Consider the following 21,080-nt stretch of genomic DNA (forward strand, 5'->3'; position numbering starts at 1 on the left):
TTATTGTGCAGCTGTTTTAAAATTAGAAATGCTTGCTTTGCAAGTGGGCTTGAACATGGACGCCTGTAACTGGGAAAATTGGTAATCCATTGCTGCCTCCCCACAATTTGCCTCAAAGCATTCGAGCATGTCAGTTTTTACTTAAGTAAAAACACATGCTAGAGCCCCAGGCAGAAGAGCACAGGAAAACCTTTTTAAAATCAAAGCAATATAACATGAACAGGCTTTACAGTACTTAGTACCTACATTTATAAGCATGTAAGCCATCAAAAAAGCCAGCCACGTCTCCCAGCATTGGCAAGGTTGCTAAGATCATACAGGAAGTACAGTGGAATGGTTTATAAAGCATTTCTTTGTTAAAGCTGTGTGTTTTGTAAATTGGATGGATTTATATTAAAAGGTTAACTACCTGTCTGCCTTAACTTAGTTTCTTAGTTGCTGAATTCTGTTACTAAAATGGCCAGATGCCAACAGTCAGTCCCATGCTAAATCTGCTTGGAACTGGTTATGGTGAATTCATTTCCCCCCATGGTTACGTGTCTCTCTTCCTGAACATATGAAAAGCTTGATTCAGATGACTAATTACTAGTTTATTAACTCAGCTCAACCTCATCTTAAATCAAACGGATTATTTCAGATTTAGAATTAACCTGACTGCTGGTCTGGCACACATCTCACTAATACAGGACAAATGAGCTGCATTTACACTACCAGTTATTGATGAGCACACTGTCCTCGTTATTATCCTCCCCTCCTTCTGCAAACAGGTTCGTTTAGTTCTCAGCAATGTCATTGTTGGAGAGGGTGGTCAAACTGTAAGTGCCTGACAAAAAGATATACCCCATAGTTTTACCACATGGAAAACAGTATTTTTTTAAATTGTGTTCTCAAACTGGAAATTGACATTGTGACTTCCTCACAGAAAGGCTGTTTTCTCAGTGATACAGGCAATTATATTTCATGTGTGTTATGCAAAAAAGCTTTACATGCATTAAATGTAATACTGTTGAAATGGTGACATTTATGAAAGTGCAATGCAAAAGATTCAAACATACGCTGCTGACCTTGTGTTTAATAATTTTACCAAGGTGTTATATCTTATTTGTGGTCACACTATTAAAGTTCCATGATAAATGTGCATAAAATTAAAGCTATTCTAATGCAACTAATTTACTGACATTTTTCAAGGTTACTGACACTGTTCCTCTATAGTTATGTCCTTATTATTGAAATGGCTATGGATTATCAATGTAGCATAAGGTATTCAACATTGAATTAATACATGATGAATGGTTACTAATGTGAGTTCCACTATGTTCAGAATTACAGTAAAAGGTTTCTACTAAATGAAAAGAAAGTTAAACACATCCCTTTTAAATAAAAAAGGATGGTCTAACAGGGTGATTCTTCATTGATCTTTGGAGAGAAGTGAAGGGCTGGAGGTGTGAGCCAGTTTAGCATATTCAAGAGATGTTGAATACAACGCCAATCAACAGGACAGCCACTTCACACTTCCTCAGTGTTGCACTGTTTACCATATGCTTTCAATTTAAATAAGAAAACATTTGCCATTTGGCTAAAAAACAAATAAATAATCTTGTGGGGAGGGGGGGGGGGGAATTTCAGAAAGACATTTCAGGTTCATTGAGCGAGATAGCAAATATAGATCTGAGGTTCATTGAGTGAGATAGCAAATGCAATTTATTTTTAAATAATTTGGGATAGTAAAATTGCAGACACTTTTTTTCTTCAACTTTTTAATGACATAAATCAAATTCGACACCAGCACTATTATCTGTACAGAAAACAACATGAAAAGCAGACCAATGTTTTAAAGTACCTGTACCCCAAATAAAACTAAGATGTTTTGTGTCTTTGGTCCATCGCCACCACTTTAAAATAAATAAACAGTGTCAAAGGCACCCAATGGTTAAAAAAATACAAATACATGAAAACATTCCTATATAAAAATTTGAATTAGCTGAAACACACGTATTTTTTGCCTGTGACTGAAGCTAAATGTATTTTAATAACTCTTATGATGAAACTAGTCTATATTATTAAACAGTTAAATTCTGCAAGCCAGCTGCAGTTACTGAGTATTTTCTGGCTATGTGGCTGTGTTTAAAAGTTGCTGTTCAGTTTTTCAATTTGCACATAATTTCCTAGACACACAAAGACTCCAAAGAAATGTCAAGTACTTACCCAAAACATTAACAATCCACACAAACAGTAACCCATGTTTAACTGTCTAGGACTACGGTACCATATGTGGAATTGACAGATTATAGAATAAAGCAAAACTGTAACTTTATTTGTAAATTACAGTTCAAAGGCACATTTCCCACATATACTACAACTAGTTTAGGGTTAGCATCCTGGATTTTCTCATGCAAGAGCCAGGGTTGTCTGCATTCATAGTTATAGAGCTTTTAAACCTCATCTCTCCGACAGGGAACAGAATCCATAACAGCAGTTCATCACACAACACTGCATGTTATATTAGATTATAAGTATCTTAATATATAACACTTAGCTCAAAATGAACAAAATTTGTTAACAGTTAATAAACTAAAAATGTGGCACTTAAAATAAAGCGTGACCAAAACTAGTTTTATACAATAAACCCATCTCCAAGATAACTAGGATACTGTAGCTTTTAAGACAACAATACTTTATTTAAAAAAAAATGTAAATGTAGGTGTTTAACAGGAGTTATTGATAAAAACTATGATTGCCCAGATTTAGAATCTAGCATCTAAATGTGCTTTGCTTCAGGAGATGATGAAGATACACCCTAAGTTGTTATTAGGCAAATAACATATATATCATATGTTACAGACCAATAAAGTCATAGTCTACTATCATCAGTTTAACTGTTAAAATAATAAGCCACCCTGCTAAATCCAGGATACTAACCTTAAGCTATAAAAACAATGACAACATCAAGAAAAAAAAAGATTTCCAAACAACTCTATGAGATACATCATGCAAATAAATTAAAAAAATACCCCTCTAACCAAACAAACAGTAATTAATCACATGTTTGCAATGATTCAAGAATAGTTCTGTAAGGCTTTGACTTTATAATCCACCCCACCCCCCCTACTTCAAATATATATTAGCAATTTATTTTCAAGTTTTCTCATGGGTCTTTAAAGCAGCTTCAAAATTGCAACTTTTAAAACAAATCTTTGGTGTCACACAAGTGAAATTCATTTTAGAGACCTATACCTCTGGTCCGCTATAAACCTTGCATAGTTATATGAAAACCAGTGTTTCCTAAGATTTAGCCTTCAACAGCTTAAACAATCAGGTCAGTATTGTAAAAGTAGGTCACCAAGACCTACATTCACGTTGCCGTCCGTGGTATAACTTCACCACCACTACAGCCCACTCATTAAGTCAGTATAATTCTGTGCTAGATGTTTCCAAAAGGTAAAAAAAAGATATTTGCCATACCATCTAGTTAACCTTAAACAAACACATTCCTATTTACAATGCAGACCTAAAGCTCAAGTTAATATATTCTCTAATTTATCCAATCCAAACGCCTCACATTGCCATCAGGATCACTAATTTCACCCTGAGCTTTTTCAATAAGTCACTTGAAACTGTTATTTACAAAGTCATTACAAAAGCAAAGTGTGTTCGGTTTTTTTGTGTGTAAATCTGACCTTCCTAAATTAGAGCAAAAAAAAAAAAAAATCACATCTAAGCTGACTTCGTGTTTTGGTTAAGTTTTGCTTCCCTGTAATAAAATAATGTTATTTTTTAATAAATACAGATTTAGCTTTTTATAAAATACACTATTAGCATGTATGTCTCAACAGAAACCCTTGCACGTCTGCAGTTTGTCTGTGTCTAACATGTTAGACAGGCAAACTGCTACATAATTTAGAGTAGGTTCTATACAATTGATTGAAATTGTGGATCGAATGAGACTAACATCTATCATTAGAAACACTGGTTTTATTTTGCTGAGACCTGTTCTAATGATCTAGCATTCTAATTCTACCGCTGTTTAGAAAGAAAATATAAATCCCAGTAACTGAAACAATAAGGGGTAGGATTTACAAAACATTAACTAAACAGTTTCAATCTTCAGTTGCTACTTAGCAAACTTTGTACAGTTTAAAGCTACAATTAATACATACTGTAATCCTTTGCTTTGGTCTTCCCACTTTACAGACTCAGTAAATTTTAATCCCTACATATCCCCAAGTAATTCTTTAGTGGGAAAAGCAACAAGTCCATTAACCTTCAGACACCTATCCAGTATAATATACACATTTCATGCTAAAAGGACCTTGAGGTCTAAACCTATGGTGAAGACTTTTGAACAAACTTTTCCTTTTCTTAGGATTTATAAATAGGTAAAATGAAACACCTTTTCTTCTAGCAAACTGATGGACCTGTTTGTCAGGATCATTGGGTCCTCAATCAATTTATAACCAAACAATTCCATTGCAGGCCCACATACTTTTTGAACAACCTGTGCCAGCTGGTAAGGCATACGGAACCTCCATTTTTCAAACTGCTCAGATGAGTTCTTTTTGGTTGAATACACTCCCCCACTTTCTTTGGAGCCTTGAGTGTTTTTAAGAATCCATTCCTTTACCTGACGAGTAAAAGGAATCCCAGTGAACCTGTACATTTCTGCTGCTTTCTGCATTGGATATCTGGCTATGTCCTCATAGCGCACGAGCATGTAGCGTGCCTTCAGCCACGAAGGCTGACTCAAGCCAACCTCTGCTGACAGACGGATATTTTCACAGTTGCCTTTCAACTTTTGCACCTCTTCATCTTCAATGGGGACCTCGCCATTGACTGCCCATTTTTTCCAATTCTCGTATTTAGAGGAGAAAGCCACCATCCTGGAGGCCAAGATGGCTCTGGGGTCACGCACCAATTGGATAATTTTCATATGCAATCGGGAGTCTTCAAGGAGGGGCCGCAGGGACTCCAGCTGCCGGACACGGACTGTTTTAATGGCCCTGTGTTGCTTACTGAGACAAGACTCTGCAGCCAAGGTCAAGTTCAATGGCCCACAGCGGCGGTTCTTACAGTGATATTTCTCAAAGGTCTTCTTCACAAACGGAGTACAGACAGGGTCTTCACAGAGGGATGTGCTAGATCCCCTACGAAACAAGGAAGGAGTGATATGATGCTCTGGAAGCGGGCTTATGAAGTGCTCTAGCACATGGAGATCACAGAGGAAAAGCTGCTGGAGTATATCCCGGTAGACAATGGATGCAGCCACTGCATTGGCTCCCCTGGCTTCAAATGTTACCATCTTCTCGACGTGCCACAAAGGCTCAAACAGGTAAAACATGTTACTACCTTGTTGGTTGAAAAACTCTCCCACAAAGGAGGAACCAGTCCTTGTTGTTGCCATCAGTAAGATGTGCTTCCTTGGATTAGACCGCTCATTGTCTACCTGATGCAGAAACTGCAGTGCATAGTTTTCTAAACGGTTCTTCAAATGCTTGAACGCTGGGTCCAGCTCACTGAGTGATGAATAGGAGCCATTTTGTGTGAGAAAAACAGATATTGAATCATTTGGGTAAAGTGGTGTTTGTGGAGTCTGTCGTGGTGTTAGCTTGTCTGATACCCTGTGAAACAGAAAAATAATCAGATAGAAACATACTAACATGTTCTTAGTGTTAGTTACCCATCCTCTAAATATTTAAGACAAATAACGATATAAACATTGAAACTTGGAGTGTACTTTATTCTTCCGCAAGTGACTTACTCCTACATTTATACTGTGCATCAATTTCTAATATCTGGAAGCACAGCACAAGAACACCAATATAACTTTACACCCTGCAACTCTACAGTATTACTTAGTGCAATTGGAGTGCAAGGTACATATTAAAATTCATCTGAAGCTCAATAGATACAGTAGTAACACAAATCATAATTACAAAAATACATTTCTATCACATAAGATGATGTTTTATGCTATACTATCTTAACAATCAAACCAAGTAGTTTACTGCTTCAGTATCCAATGCAGTACTGTGATATTAAGGCAGTTACCTATTTGCCTGCTTATCTGCTTGCAGCACAGTTTGAAAAATATTCTAAATCTGTCTTACTGGACATTGTGTAGGTATAAACAGTCAACACCTGTGAATTTTGGACCATATTTGAATATATTGTCATGTATAATTGCTTTCATATTCAATACTGTATATAATATACAAGAATCTAAGCAGAAGCCACTTTTTTTGAATAAACATATTTTATCTAGGTTTTCACACAAAGTAAAATATTAATTAACTGATTTTCATTATTCTTTCTAAACCCTTAATCCACTCAATCAATGCGAAAGAGAAAACTCGATTTAACCCAGCTTCATAATATTATATCTAAAACTGGTAAAATCACAATACTCAGTTCATAAAAGTCCAAGCAATCATTTTATAAAGTAACCTATGATGCAACACTTACCTTGAAATAATATTATTTTCCTTCTCAATGATGACAAGGGCCACTACAAACACTAGGAATATTGTGTATCTGCTCCTCATTCTTAGATTTGGTTGTAGGGCACTATGTCTCAATAGACTGGTTCTTTATGAATGCTTCCAATCTTCCAAGGTCCCCCCTGCACCCCCTCAGTGAGTCTTCATGGAGCACAGCTGATACACATTGCAGGGCTAACTTTCCTCGTGGAAACTGCTTCATTCTGTAATGTGAAATGATGAAATTCCTTAGAAGCATTTCAGGGAAAATTGATTATTTAATTGCAGAAAATACCTTTTGTTTTCATTCTAGGTTTACTGACTGCCAAGCATTTAATATGGTAGTCTGCCCACACAGCCGGGTGCTCATGCTCTATGAAAGTGCACTCTTGTTTTTAATATAAATCAATGCCTCTGTTTCATTCAATCAGAGCATAGGATTTTTCTGCATGCTTTCACCTACACGTTCCATGCTTTAATTCACATAAAAGTTCCTGTGAACTAGAAAAAAAAATTCCCTAACATTCTCCTAAACACACTTGAACAATAGTTTAATGCATCATTACAAACTGTAATAAACACAATAATAAAAAATCTCTTGGTACAGCTGCCAGAAAGCCATTTCTTCTTACTATTAAAGGGTTAACTTTGTTATTACACCAAAATATCTTTAAAATTAGCTTTATAGTTTAAAACAAATGTATAAACAATAGAACACTACAGGATATTTACTCCAATCATCATTAGGACAAGTCTTTCTGAAAGAAATAAACACCAATTATAATTAAAAAATTAATAAACAAACTGAGACTGTGTACTAAATATCTGTTTACTAAATACTCTAGTTGTTCTATTTTGGTAGCGTTATGAAAAAAAAAAAAAATGCTTGTTAAACCTAGCATACATTACCTGTTTTTTACAGTATTTTTTTAACACTCCAGAAACCTCAAACCAACATTTCTGATTAGTGATGTCTAACTGATTCAAAAGTATGAGAAATATGAAATTATAATGCATTTTAAGCCTATACATTCTGTCTGCCTGTAACGTAGCAAAAGCCATGGATTTTTTTTTTTTTTTTTGGTAGAAATATGCATTTGCTTAGATTGGAGTAATGGTAGGTGATAAAACAGAAAACAATGCAGGCAAATGTTTTGAAATTATCTTTTTGGAGCCTTTTGGCAAAGCATAGGACTCTTCCTGCCAAAAAAAAAAAAGCTGAACATTTATTACAAGTAAGATAGAAAGAATCAGTAACTGACTGTATCTACTTTTAGTGAGTTTAGTATTTGCTATCGTTCACTGTACTGTATTGGCTGTTTAAAGGTATGTGGATGAACTGGTCAATTGTACTTTATTGTTCCAAAGCCTTGCTCGTATTCCATTCTAATGGAATTATTGAGCAACTGGATATTCCACAAAACTGAGCTGTTCAAAATCAGAATATGACACTTTAATCTTACCAACCGGCATATACACATATGCGTTGTTGTTGCTCACCAATACTGTTTACATACATGCCTACAGTCCCTATATGGTCGATACAGTCCCGATTTCCTAGCAAAATGTCCTGCGTCCCAATGCATAGGAAGAAAGTCCCGATATTTACCCATAGAAAAAAAACAAAAAAACATTTATTCTACAATTAGACTTAGTGAAAACCAGATGCTGTGCTGCTCATGCAGCTGATCACTAACTTATACGAAGGTAAGAACACTTCACTGTGTCTATTTTTACTGTCATGATGGTCGTGTGTTGTTGAGTTTGGGGGATACGTGTATTATATGATAATGAGTGTTTTTTGCGTATGACTCCTCCCATGTGTATGATGTGTATGATGCGTATGACCCCCCCCAGGGGACAAGCGTCCCGCTAAATAGTTTCCAAATGTTGGCAAGTGTGTGTTTATACAACAAGTTTTGAAAGATCTAGCAGTGAAGAACTTTTTGGTATTCAACTTTAGAGTGGAAATAACTTTATTTTTATTTTTTTACCTTACATTAATTTGACAGATTTATTAGGCGAATGATACTGCTACAAAAGTATGGGAGCTTGACAGCATAAAAGTAATTCCCTGAATTAGGCTGCTTGATTCTGGTTCAAAAAGTAATATCTTTTCAATGCATTTAGCTTATTTTATTCTTCATGAACATTCATAGAGTGCTGTGTTTATACTCATGAAGATGGCTGTAAAAAAAAACACTCACACATTTAGAAAAACTACAGTACTTGATAACTGTGCACAAAGTGCTTTTATACATTTTCATAAACAGAAGCTGCAGAAAAGAAATACTAGATGAAAGCAAATCTTTGTTAAACCACTGTGTTCAAAGGTCAGTTGTCTTTCACCGCTGGGAAATTTAATGAGTACCACTATACTGAAGAAATGCCAAATAGCTAACCCAATACAAAGTAAATCTCTGCCTAGTGCTTACCTAAACTTGCCAAGTTTGGAGATAAAATTACTATCAGTCAGTAAGCTTTTAAAAACAACAAAAAAAAAGTATAAACAGTGTCTTTTAGATTTCAAGTACTTCATACTTGATGCTTATAGACACCACTTTTCTGCAACTGCCTTTTACAGTGAGGTAAAAGTGTAATTTAAAACAGTTACCCAGAACCTCTCCAAGTTAAATATTTCTCTGCACTGCACACTACAGAACTGCGCCAGGGCCTATACCAGCTGATTTAACAACTCCACATAATTTGTGACATGCAGGAATGTAGGACATGAGTAATAAAGTATTTCAAAGCCAAGCAAAGGCTGACACAGAGAAGAATAACAATAATACTGGAGCAACAGAATCCAGAACCTCTCAGAATTATTGTAAACACCATGGAACAGAAAGGGAAATATCAAAGAAAGAATGACATCTGAAGCTACTTGCTCTTTAACCATGGCCATCTGGCAAAGAAGTAAGAGTGACTTTCTGTACTTGGTGACCTATGATTAACGCCTGGTATTTTATTGTATTCTTGTGAGTATGTTATGTTTAGCTACCAGTGAAACCATCTGCAGGCTGACATTATTATAGAAACATCTGGCACTAAGAACTGCAAAATATATAGCAGCAAGAGAAGTCATTTCCACAGAGTCAGGTAAAAAACAGGTTTGAGTAGTCAAACGATCATCAGGCAGTTTAGAAACAGCAGACTATGAGGTCTTGTTGGGTTATGTTGCATACTCCACGCGGAAATAAATTAAACCTGAATTTGAATTGAATTTCCCCAAAAAGTGTTTCAGTCTTTCAAATCCAGACTGATCAGCTATCTACACACAACAAGGCAAATCCATTGACAGAAAAACAAATACTTAACTTTGCTGTCTTTGGAAAAGACCACAGTCGCCACCGTTTAGAACGGGCATGTTTGTGTTAACGTGATTCACCTACAGTAAGCGATGGATGGTATAAACTCCCACACAATAACCTGACAAACAAAATGTCCGCCAATTACCAGTACAGTAATCAAAACAAGCACGCATGTATGTAGCATTGATTTTGGCATTTTCAAGCTCTTGCTATGCCTATTTCATTATTTAATAATCTCCCTAATGTGATTTCAGAAATTATGTTGAGTTACGAAATAATGTTAATATATTAACGAGCAGTGCTTCTTGCGACTATTTATTTTGTTTGCATGGGAATTTAAAAGTAAATCCATGTTATTTTCTCATAATTTATCAGGAGTTAATTTGCACTTGGAAAATGAGGGTTTTAATTAACGAAAGACCATAACGAGGCTTGCTATCATTCGATGTTATTTTTTTTTGCCAAATCGACGATTACTGTCAATGTTTATTTTAGAAAGAATTTACCCAGTTTTTTTAATCTTTATTTTTCCATTCAAGCAGAGAATGAGTGAAATTGTCCGTTATGGTTTTTAAAAAACACAGACTTTTTATGCCAATGAGAAATGTCTCATTTATGAAAACCCCTTTATCATATTCAACATGCAACAAAACCATGGTTACCAACATTCTAATTGAAATAACGCTTGGTCACAGGAGAGCTATGCCTTGTATAGATCCTACACACATTTAAAAATTGTCTCAAATAAACCGCAGAAAACGCAGCATATAAATGTGTATTTCACTGATTTTTATCAGTGCAGGTCTTGATGATTGACAGTCACTTAAGCAAATAACAGCATTGTAGTGCTTCAGTCAACAAGATCTGTGAGAACAGGGTGAAATGACCATGAGTGAAACTACAGTACTAACTACTAACGGACCACTGAGATGATTGACAGCAACCCCTTGCCATTCAGAGCAGAATGGAGGCAGGGCAGACAGTAAGTATAAAAACTACACAAACTTGAGATGATTTCTAAATGATTATTTTTGGTAAGAAGATAAAAGAAATAGCGAATAGTTTTACCAACGTTTATCCTTTATTTCAGTCAAACTCATATTTTTGGGGGGAATTCGATGTTTAACAAGCTTTACCAATTAATATCGAAAAGTAGCAAGTCTAAATATACCTTGAAACAGAAATTTAACAGGCAGTGGCTGTGACTCAGAGTGACTACCTAGATAATTCAATATTTGTTGTTATGGAAATATTTTAGACTTTTACATACTTGTGGTTATGAATGAGATTTGTTCACATGTTTTACCAGTTTGTAATCTTAAGCCCGGAACACACTGCCCGATGATGTCACAGGAAGGGATGCATGGATGCAATGGGGAGAATCAATAGGCGAAAAGATAAGGCTATGGCGGTAATAAATATCTACAATTTTGGCTAGAACTTAAGGCGACGTGATCGTGAAAACCACGTATGACTGGAGGCATGCATGCACTCTCTATTAAACACACACACACACACACACACACACACTGTATTCCATTGGTTTCTATATAATGTCCATGCCAATATTTTTTGAAAACCTGACAGCTCCACATTGTACTTTTTAACTATTAGACAAAATATTTACAGAATACTTAAAAACTGCTGCTATAATCATGGTTAATTTATTATTAATAGTGTTGCTTTAGCATGCACACAGCATCTACAGAGACATTTTATTTACACTGAATTTTTGTGCTGATGCTCATCACTTTTCTCTTTCCAGCCATGCTTGCTTGCTGTTGCAGTCAGTGCTTTTTTTTTTTCAAATATTAAACCCAACACTGCACACAGGGATTAAACAGCCAAGGTACAGTTCAGGGATACTTGCTCAGTAACAAGGTGCAAACAGCTGATTGATTGATTTGTCAAGGTCTTAATACAGCAAAATGCTGCCTTTGTATTGAGATCTATGTTAGTGGCAAGGTAACAAGGTGAAAACAGTGAATTGGTGGATTGTAAGAGCGATTACTACAGTATAAGCAGTGCATTTGTTATTGAAACTATGTGAATGTCACATAAAGAGATCCAAACAGCTGAGTTTGCCAGAAATATACGATGTGCTTAACATGATATAAACAATGCCTTTGATATTGAAATCAATGGGAATGGGAAATGGCAAACGCTACTTGTCTGATATAAACGGCTGTCCGAAATAACCCTGTACCGCAGGGCTTCTCAAACTCGGACCTGGGGACCCCTGTGGCTGCTGGTTTTCATTCCAACCAAGCTCTCAATTACTTAACCAGACCCTTAATTGAACTGATAAGTTGCTTAACCTTTTTTTTCAACTTGTTTTCAGCTCTTAAACAGTTGCAGTTCAAGTTACTTATCAAATGTTACAGCTAACTTGAAATATGCAACTGTTTAAGAGCTGAAAACAAGTAAAAAAAGGCCTAATTAAAAAAAAAAGTACAATTAAGCAAATTATCAGTTCAATTAAGGGTCTAGTTAAGTAATTGAGAGCTTGGTTGGAATGAAAACCAGCAGCCACAGGGGGTCCCCAGGACCGAGTTTGAGAAGCCCTGCTGTATGGTGTAAGTAGTGAATACTGTATAGTGTGTTTTAATGTAGGGGAGGAGGAAATCTCAGTTTGTAAGAATCACGTTTTCCCAAGGGGATTTAAAAACAATATCTTGTAGTCCATTAGTTTTATCAAGGGAAGTATGCAACAATCACCAGTTCAAAACCAAGGGTTAAATGTTAGTGCCTCTGCAGGAATTCAACCCCAACACCAGTTGACTACATACAGTATATTTAGCCAGTGTTGCTAGGTGCTGATTAGTGACACAGCTGTCAGTGACTGTGTATATCTTCAGCTTCAGAGAAAAGAGGTTCCTTAGTGTTATTCTTTTAGCTAATAAAAACGTACAGACATTCAATGCACTTTCCTATAACTTGGTGAGTAAAACAGGAAAAGCTATTTTTACGTTCAGCTTTTTCGTGAGTAATGCTACTTTTGTGGTCAATTTCTTTTAAACCAAGCCCATATTCCTGTCCAACTCACCCTATGATCCACTCTGTCAACTTGCAATACTCCTCCACATCCTAGACACCCTGTATAGGATATTTTCAAACTGCACTATCATCAAATAATCCCTACAGTGATGTTGTTTCTTACTAGGCAAGACTCCTAAGAGAATGCCTTTAATAACTCATGCAACCACAAGTCAATGCCTGTCACCATAACCTACATTCGAATTATGTTGAAAAATGTCCATACAAAGTGTACCCCCTTTCAGCCCATCATATTTGTCATAGATGTCACCACACAGCTATTTTATGATCGTTTTTACCACACTGTCTTTAAAGTGCTTTAAAAAACGTACTTGAAACAGTAGAGTGATTTTTTTTATATTTTATTACCAGACCCTTGCCAGAACAACAAAAAAAAGTAGTCCTGGGACAAATATCCAAACAAACATTTATTTTTTTACACGTATTCAACTGCAAAAGTCTGTGTCCGTCAGAAATTACTTTATCTGTGTGTGTGTGTGTGTGTGTGTGTGTGTGTGTGTGTGTGTATATATATATATATATATATATATATATATATATATATATATATATATATATATATATATATATATATATATATATAGTAGCGGAGGCCGGCAGCGGGATTTACTCTGCTCGAGCCGCTGCTCAGTCTCCCTTGCTTGTCACCTGCTTGCCACTGTCACCGCTACTGCATGTCTTGCTGTAAGCATCTTAAACAAAGTCCAGAGTAGGCTGCGCACATGTAATCGACGGTCTATGTATGTACCTTTCAACAACATTGTCCTATTAAGAGTGCCATCGTTTAAGAGTGGGATAATTCTCCCACTCTTTATCAGACCCGATTAGGAGCGGTCAGTCTGCTTAAGACCGTCCAGACACTTACGAAAAAACCTCTAAAAGCTTTTTTGAAGAGTTAAAGGTCGCCTTTTTAAGTGGCTTCTCAATTTACAACCGGAATTTTGTGCTACACCCCATGTTTGTTTTTCCACGATGTGTTACAGTACATATATATATATATATATATATACATATGACCTATATATATGTCCTACTGCTGATTAGCATAAGGGAAACGATTATCCTCATGTGTTCTGTACAGAATACCGGGTGAGAATTGACCTGGGCTAATGTTCACCCTCGCTGGACAGAATATTGTGGAGAAAATTAGACTGACGGGTGAGAATTAGGCTAGGGTGAGGGAGCTGCTACAGATTTAGGAAGCGCGTCAATCAGGATCTGTTTCTCTCTGCAATATGATACAGGCCACGTACTTCACTCCTATGGAGGATATTTTATGCCAAAATCAAAAATAAATACATAAATAAAAATACATGTTGAAATAAATAAAATCCTGTCTACATATTGTAAAATATTTTACTTATTTTAAGGTTCATTTTCCTTTGGGAAAATCTAAATCTAAATTACCTACCCCCCCATCCTTCAGAATATCTGTTTCTGTTCTTTGGTGGTGTTGCAAAGGCTGAAAGCTACTACTAATAAATGAAGGAAGCCTGTGAGACATTCAGAAATTAGACAACCTAATAAGGTGGTACAATTATGTCAATGATGCGGTTGCTACACAGGAAGTGAATGCTAAAAGTGAGAATTACTAGCAAAGGTTCCATTTATGGCAAGCTGCAGCTATAGCTGTACACTAGTGATACTGCTGCCCACAGGTTCTACATACTGAATAAAAACTGTGTTGAGCATTTTACTTGAAACTTTTTTTTTTTTTTTTGCCTTAGGCCACGCTGTGGATAACTGGAAGGTTTTCTTTTTAAGCAAACATACAAATCAACCCAATTACTACTTCTACTTCCCTCATAGCAATATGCACATGAGAATATATTGTGTTTATTGAGTGAAGTAGTCAAGGAGGCTTATTGAAAATGAAAATACAGCAAGTATGTGAAACAAAAGCCTCATTGGTTGGGAATATAAATCTACCCAGTCCAGTATATACATCAGCAAACAAGTGATTTAAACCTGGGATTAGGGTTTCTGTGAACACAACAAAGTATTCCCTGTGGAACCACATAATGTAAACATTACTTCATATAAATCTGTCCTCTGAAATGGTTAATGAGATAGTACCACAGAAGTGGTGATGACGGGTTTAAAAATGAACATAAACTCCAGTCACAGTTTTATCTGCTCAATCCAGGAATGCATAGTTGTTTTTACAATTGGAGAAGTCTGGGCTATGGACCAAGAACCTTGATGTTTTTACCCCAGTGTTAAAATGTACATAAAATGGGTATTTTAAATACTCTATCCTGATTGGTCAAAACAGATGACATGGGGGTGTTAATACTACAGCATACCACCATGGGTTGGAACTTCAAAAAAAGGGACAAATCACATATGTCACTAGCCTTTAAAAAATAAAAAAAGGCAGACATATTGGAATTTATTGCAATAAAAATTATTTATGTAAATGTTAACCTTTTGGGAAACCGAAGTATACATGAGATATTGGACACCAACGATTAGTTAAAGTAGAGAATACAAAGACAAAAGTAGGTATTTAAATAAATTCAAAACTCGCATTTCTGATCGCTCTGCTGCTTCTTCCTGAACTACAGCATTTCCCAATCCCATTCTGAAAATAAATAGCTTTGAAAATAATATCTTAAACTTTCAGCTTTTTAAAAAGATTTGGATCGCTCTTAAAAGAGTCTTTGGTCGTTAAATGGATTGCTGCTGCCTCTATGTCCATTCTTCTATGGTCTGCATCTCCTGCCCTGCCTGCTGCCACTGGTCCCACCCCCTGTGCATCTGTGTGATCTGATGCAGAATATTTATAAATGCATCGCAACAATTCCTGTCGCACCTTTCTTTGTAAATAAATGTTTCCAGCTACGATGATATCATCTCTTCTGCTGTGTCCTGGATTGTACTAAATTGCTTCTTAACACTGGACTAGTAGTCTTCCACGTTGTCCAGTCATAAACTGCAAAGTCATGCTCTGTGGGATTCAATGCACTAACACTTGTGTTATAACTGCAGTAGCCTTTGCCCTAGGGATACACATTCAATTAAATCTGATGATGCTGGGGATGGTAAGAGAAATTACAGAGACACTTACTAAATGAAAAGAAAGCAGCTGGACCGAGGCTAACCCAGAGCTCAGCCAGCAAAAGTGTAACTGCTACAGTTACACCCAAGCAATACACATTTGCAATTGTCTGTGAGGAAGGAAATCCTAAGTGAAAACTCATCGTAATAGACAAGCTTCTGTGAGGTAGCTAAGTAACACATTACAGCAGACAGTGATTGACATAAATAATTCATTATTTGAGGTTAAAGAAGAGCAAATGAGAAATGTCAATTTAGCCAACACTTTGCCAAATGAGAAGTGCTCTACATCTTTACCCTACTGAATGAGAATGTCATCAATAATTTGGTAACCAAATTAGCAAGCTGAGTATTGCTTCACTCTGCTTATTGCCCATTCTGAATTCCTTTAAAGCAAAGTAACATTTCAAGACTTAACCAGAAACAAAAGAAAGTACTGATTTTGTACCTAATCTTTTGAATAGGCCCTTTTTGAAGGACATTGCAGTTCAAAGGAAAACGTCTCTAGTCTAAAATAAACCAGGGGCAAGACATGGGAAGGAAGCTGCAATAGGCTAATTACACAAATGCCATGCTAACAAATGCTAACCTTAACCCTAAGATATTACTTCTGTGCTCCCTCCCTACTCTGGTTTTAGTTTCGAGTTGATTTTAAGATACTCATTCTCACCTACCAAGTACTACTAGATGATAAGATAACACCTTCCCTGGGTGAGCATTCAGATCACAGGATAGGTATCTGTTTGCTGCTAAGAGGTCCCCTTCAAAACATATTCAAAATGCATATGTTTATTCATACCTAAATGTATTTGGAAGATTCTGAATTAGTTGAGAATAAAAGGGTAACTAAAATGGCTTTATGGGAAAATGAAAGGGTTGCATTATAGAAAGATACATTTTCTTTTATTTTGTATTTTTAATCAACTGGTATATGCTGCATGAATGATGCTTTATTGAGTGTAATTTATATTATTTTCAACTTTATTTTAACTGTAAAAGTCAAATACCATAGCTTTTGGCTTTTGACAAGAGCATTAAAAGGGCTTAGTCACCTCAACCAATTCCTGACTTAATTTCCAACCCAGACTAATTCTCAAACATCTTCCTTTTTTTACCCTGCCCATGTAAATGAACACTGGGTGTGGAATTCATACAGACCCTGTCTAGCTCTGAAGAGCCAGACAAATATAAGTTTAATAATCAAAACCATCATACCCCATTATGTTTTAACTGTTGAAATCATCACACAAGTATTTTTTACTTATTATCATCATTACATTTTTGTTTACATTAAATACTGCCTGTACTTCCTCGGAAATGTATCCAATTCTACTGACCCATCAGTCTATGCACACATAACCTTACATATTCACTAAAAAACATGTTCTGTTTTTTGAGCAGAGAAAGTGGAATATAACTTATTAGTAAAACAAATATTTTCCTATTTTAATATATTCCACTTGAATAAAATGCTGATACAAAGTCCTCTCTTTTAAGATTATATTTAATAATCCTCATTTAGCTACTGTGGTACAAGTCAAGCAGTCTCACGGTTACTGCCTCCAGCAACTACCAGCAGTATAGTATATATATATATATATATATATATATATATATATATATATATATATATATATATATATATATATATATATATATATATATACATCGTTGAGGGTCAACAAGTAACATTTGACATCAGAAGTGTAACAACATTTCGAAATAAATAATGTTATTTAATAAATGTTTACTGCACTTACCAGTTTCTGTTAGGCAGCGGATACCAAACTGCAGCAGCCAGCTAAGCGCCTCCTTAAAGCATCCCTATTTTGTCTCTATTTCCACTGCCCACAGGCTTGTAACAAACTTTTTTTTTGTTGCTTCGGCAAAGACCAAAACGCTGTCATCAATCCGAGAAAAAGACAGAAAAAGAATCCCCTAGATGTGAAGCATTACTTACATCGTGGAATTTCCGAGCGGTTTAAAAATCGAACCGACAAAGAACGAATTGAGTTTAGAACGCAAGACCATAGATGCTACAAGTAAAAAAAAAAAAAAAAAACACACACACATCCAGTTTAGTAAGTCAGCCACTGATGCAATACTTGACCAAAAATAATTAAAATATAACATAAACATATACTTGTTGTTCTTAAAAAAAATAAATGGTGTCTTTACTTGTATAGTCCAGATCGTTTAACTGGCCGTCTGCGAATCACCCTATTGAACAAATGCGCCGCTTCCTCTGTAACAGAGATTGCTTTGCAAGCGCCAGGTCACATGACTGCCACCTCTCCTGTTATTTGAAGCTTATTAACAAGTACCTTTCTGTTACAGGAAAAAGTGTAGCCGCGGGAGCTATAGCTAGGGGGTGTTACTGTGTTTCTGTCATTTGTTACATCCTGGACTGTGTAGTCTATGGTAAGTTACTGTAACATTAATGATGCTGTTTGAGATGGATAGTTTAAAATTACCACTACCAACTAAAACAATTAATTACAAATAAATAAACGTTAAAGCATACATTAAAATAGCACGCTAATACCCTTCAGATATTTTCACTTAATCTTTGTTTTACTAAAAATGGCAAATAAACTTTAAAATTTAATAATTATCCCTCCCCCAATTTATAACACAATGATATGGCTGCTATGCTATTCACAGGAAGCTGTGGTATGCCTTGCTATGGTGCTTACAGATGTGTATCTTCTGTTATTGAACACGCAAATGTTGATGCATTTTAAATTAAGTGTAATGTAATACACATCCTCCAACTGCATTACTTCCCTTCTTGCATTTTGAAAATATTAGTATTGATTGTTATCATATTTCTGCATGTATTCTTTGGGCATTTTAGTCCTTTCCTTCCCACCAGTAATGTTCCAACCCCTTACTGTCTTTGGGTCAGAGGACACAGTCCATTAGTTATTGTCACATTGTAGATACAGTACAACACTCTTTAGTGACATGGCTGCACAGTTGAAAATCGTATTTTAAAAAGTCCACAGCTTTAATTATGCTATGACTAAATTTCAGGCATTTATGAAACAGTTGCTGGCTTCTCTAATAGAAGTATAGAACAGTTTCATGAATATCAACCTGTATTTTATTCATAAACACAGACTTAAATAACTCAACCTATCACAATAACCTGTGGATTTAAATGAAATCTTTGCAGTCCAAACAGTATGTCACTATATAGTTGTAATTTCAAAAGTACAAAGGCGTGTGCAGGTCACTGTATTCATTTCTCAACTACAGAATCCCAACTGAAGGAAAAATCTGAAATAACAGCACACTCAATGAAACAGATCAAAACAACTCTGTACAGAGCAAAACAGGTTTATAACCAGGTTAAGAAGCAGTTCAGTCCACTTTGATCACTCTATCTACACTACAGAGATGTTATCATATGTAAAATATGCAGCAAAAGATTTCTCAATTCTTAGTTTCTTTATAATTATTGATGAATACATGTTTGTGTTTAACTTATGAAGTTTTTTTTTTTCCCCCAAAAGGCAGTAAGCATGAATTACCCTAGAGGACAAGTTGCAGTCCTCTTACATTACAATACCCCTACTTAAAAAAAAAAAAGTTTATTTTGCATCCTATCAGAGGCAGGCATCAGCTTTTTGCAAAAAGAATAAGTGCTGCTGTCTCACAGGAAATGATCTGTCTACCATTGTTCTAAAAATAACCTCTGAGTCTTGTTGTTTTGTGTTGGTTTGTTTAGCAGAACCCACATTTAGGGTCTTCTGCCCATGTGGTCTTGTAGAATAGAAAGCAATGCTCTAGTGTCAACAACAGTGCAAATATTATGAAACAGGCCATTTAATAAACATGTAAATGTAGACCTGCAGTTAACATAATATTATGTACAGTATATTAGAGTTTTATAAACTATTTTGTTCTGTACTATATTGTTCAGTGTGGAATGTATGTAAATGACCAATCAATAATATTCAAGTTCAGTTTGTACTATTTGTTGGAGCTCACTTACGCCAGAGATCTATGCAATACTTCATTTATTTCATTCACGAAAAAGGGTTATATTATCGCCATCTACTGGTTGTTGTGTAGAACAGATTGTATTATGAAGTTGCGGAGCAATGGTTTGCTTGTTGATTTGTGTTTTTACAACAAAAAATATCAGAGTCTTTAAATTCAGATAGTTTTATTATTATCAGAAGACATATAGATAATTGAAACAGACTGAAGCACAGACTTGATACACCCTTAGAAACTCAATAACTACATCTGAAGGAGGTTCTTAGCAAGTTTCACTGCAGTTGGAGAAGTGGACAGATAAACAGCATCAATATTCCTCATGTATTATGATACTGTTTATGATTTTTGCAATTGGACAAACGGTTGTGTATATATGTGAAAACTGAAGTATGGCACAGTACATAGTCATATTCCTTGACTAAATTCCTCCATTGGGATTTGAATCCCTGGAGACGGAAAATAAACTCCATGCTAGCATGTTCTGGTCATTAATATCTCCAGGTAAGACACATGATATGATTAGCTGGTCCTTTGCAGATGTAGTTTTTCATTACCAAGGGCCCAGTGATACAAATACAAACTCATGTAATGTAAAAACCCTTTTATGACCTGATATTTCCTGTGAAGTCCAGAGAGAACTGGGGTAAATATTAAGGCAAAGGGTACCTTGTTATCAGTGTATACAAAGCACATTAAGAGTATACAAAGAAGTTACTGAATATTTTAAAAAATTATAGGTAGTCAAGCAAACACCATCTTTTGAAACAGAAAGATTTTAATTGATGGAAAGCCGTTAACACAGTACTACACAATGCAAGTTCACATTTTAAAGACAGGTTTATTAAAATAAAATATATATATATATATATATATATATATATATATATATATATATATATATATATATATATATATATATATATATATATATATATATATATATAATGATTAATTGATAGGGAGTCTGCTTTTTATATAAATACCTCAATTAATGTTAAAAGTAAATCATGTTTGCTTCTGTTCTATTTTAAATGAGTAACCTGTGCTAATCCATTGACATCACACTGCAAGTCAGTTGACTTTGCTTTTAGTCCATTAATGCTTCTATAATTTCAAAACAACATTTTGGGGATTAAAGCATTAATTGGTTACTGTATTTGACTTAGTACTT

General features: G+C 35.4%; 1 protein-coding gene across 1 annotated transcript; it reads right to left on the reverse strand.

Moving 5' to 3' along the window:
- Positions 1–1,725: 1,725 nt before the first annotated feature.
- LOC121325224 (carbohydrate sulfotransferase 3-like) lies at positions 1,726–18,114 on the reverse strand. Its single transcript, XM_041267599.1, has 3 exons — positions 17,662–18,114; positions 6,460–6,697; positions 1,726–5,615 (listed from the first exon to the last, which is right to left on the reverse strand). Exons 2-3 carry the CDS (start codon positions 6,537–6,539, stop codon positions 4,367–4,369), a joined length of 1,329 nt encoding a protein of 442 aa, XP_041123533.1. The 5' UTR covers positions 6,540–6,697; positions 17,662–18,114; the 3' UTR covers positions 1,726–4,366.
- Positions 18,115–21,080: the final 2,966 nt, after the last annotated feature.

Source organism: Polyodon spathula, chromosome 13 (genome assembly GCF_017654505.1).
Source record: "Polyodon spathula isolate WHYD16114869_AA chromosome 13, ASM1765450v1, whole genome shotgun sequence".
NCBI classification, from domain to species: domain Eukaryota; kingdom Metazoa; phylum Chordata; class Actinopteri; order Acipenseriformes; family Polyodontidae; genus Polyodon; species Polyodon spathula.

Excerpts from the sequence above, each read along its gene's own strand:
- LOC121325224 (XM_041267599.1), bottom strand. The coding sequence starts at position 6,539 with ATGAGGAGCAGATACACAATATTCCTAGTGTTTGTAGTGGCCCTTGTC. Across the intron at positions 5,616-6,459 it reads GAAAATAATATTATTTCAAG|GGTATCAGACAAGCTAACAC; the intron begins GTAAGTGTTGCA and ends TCTGTTTCACAG.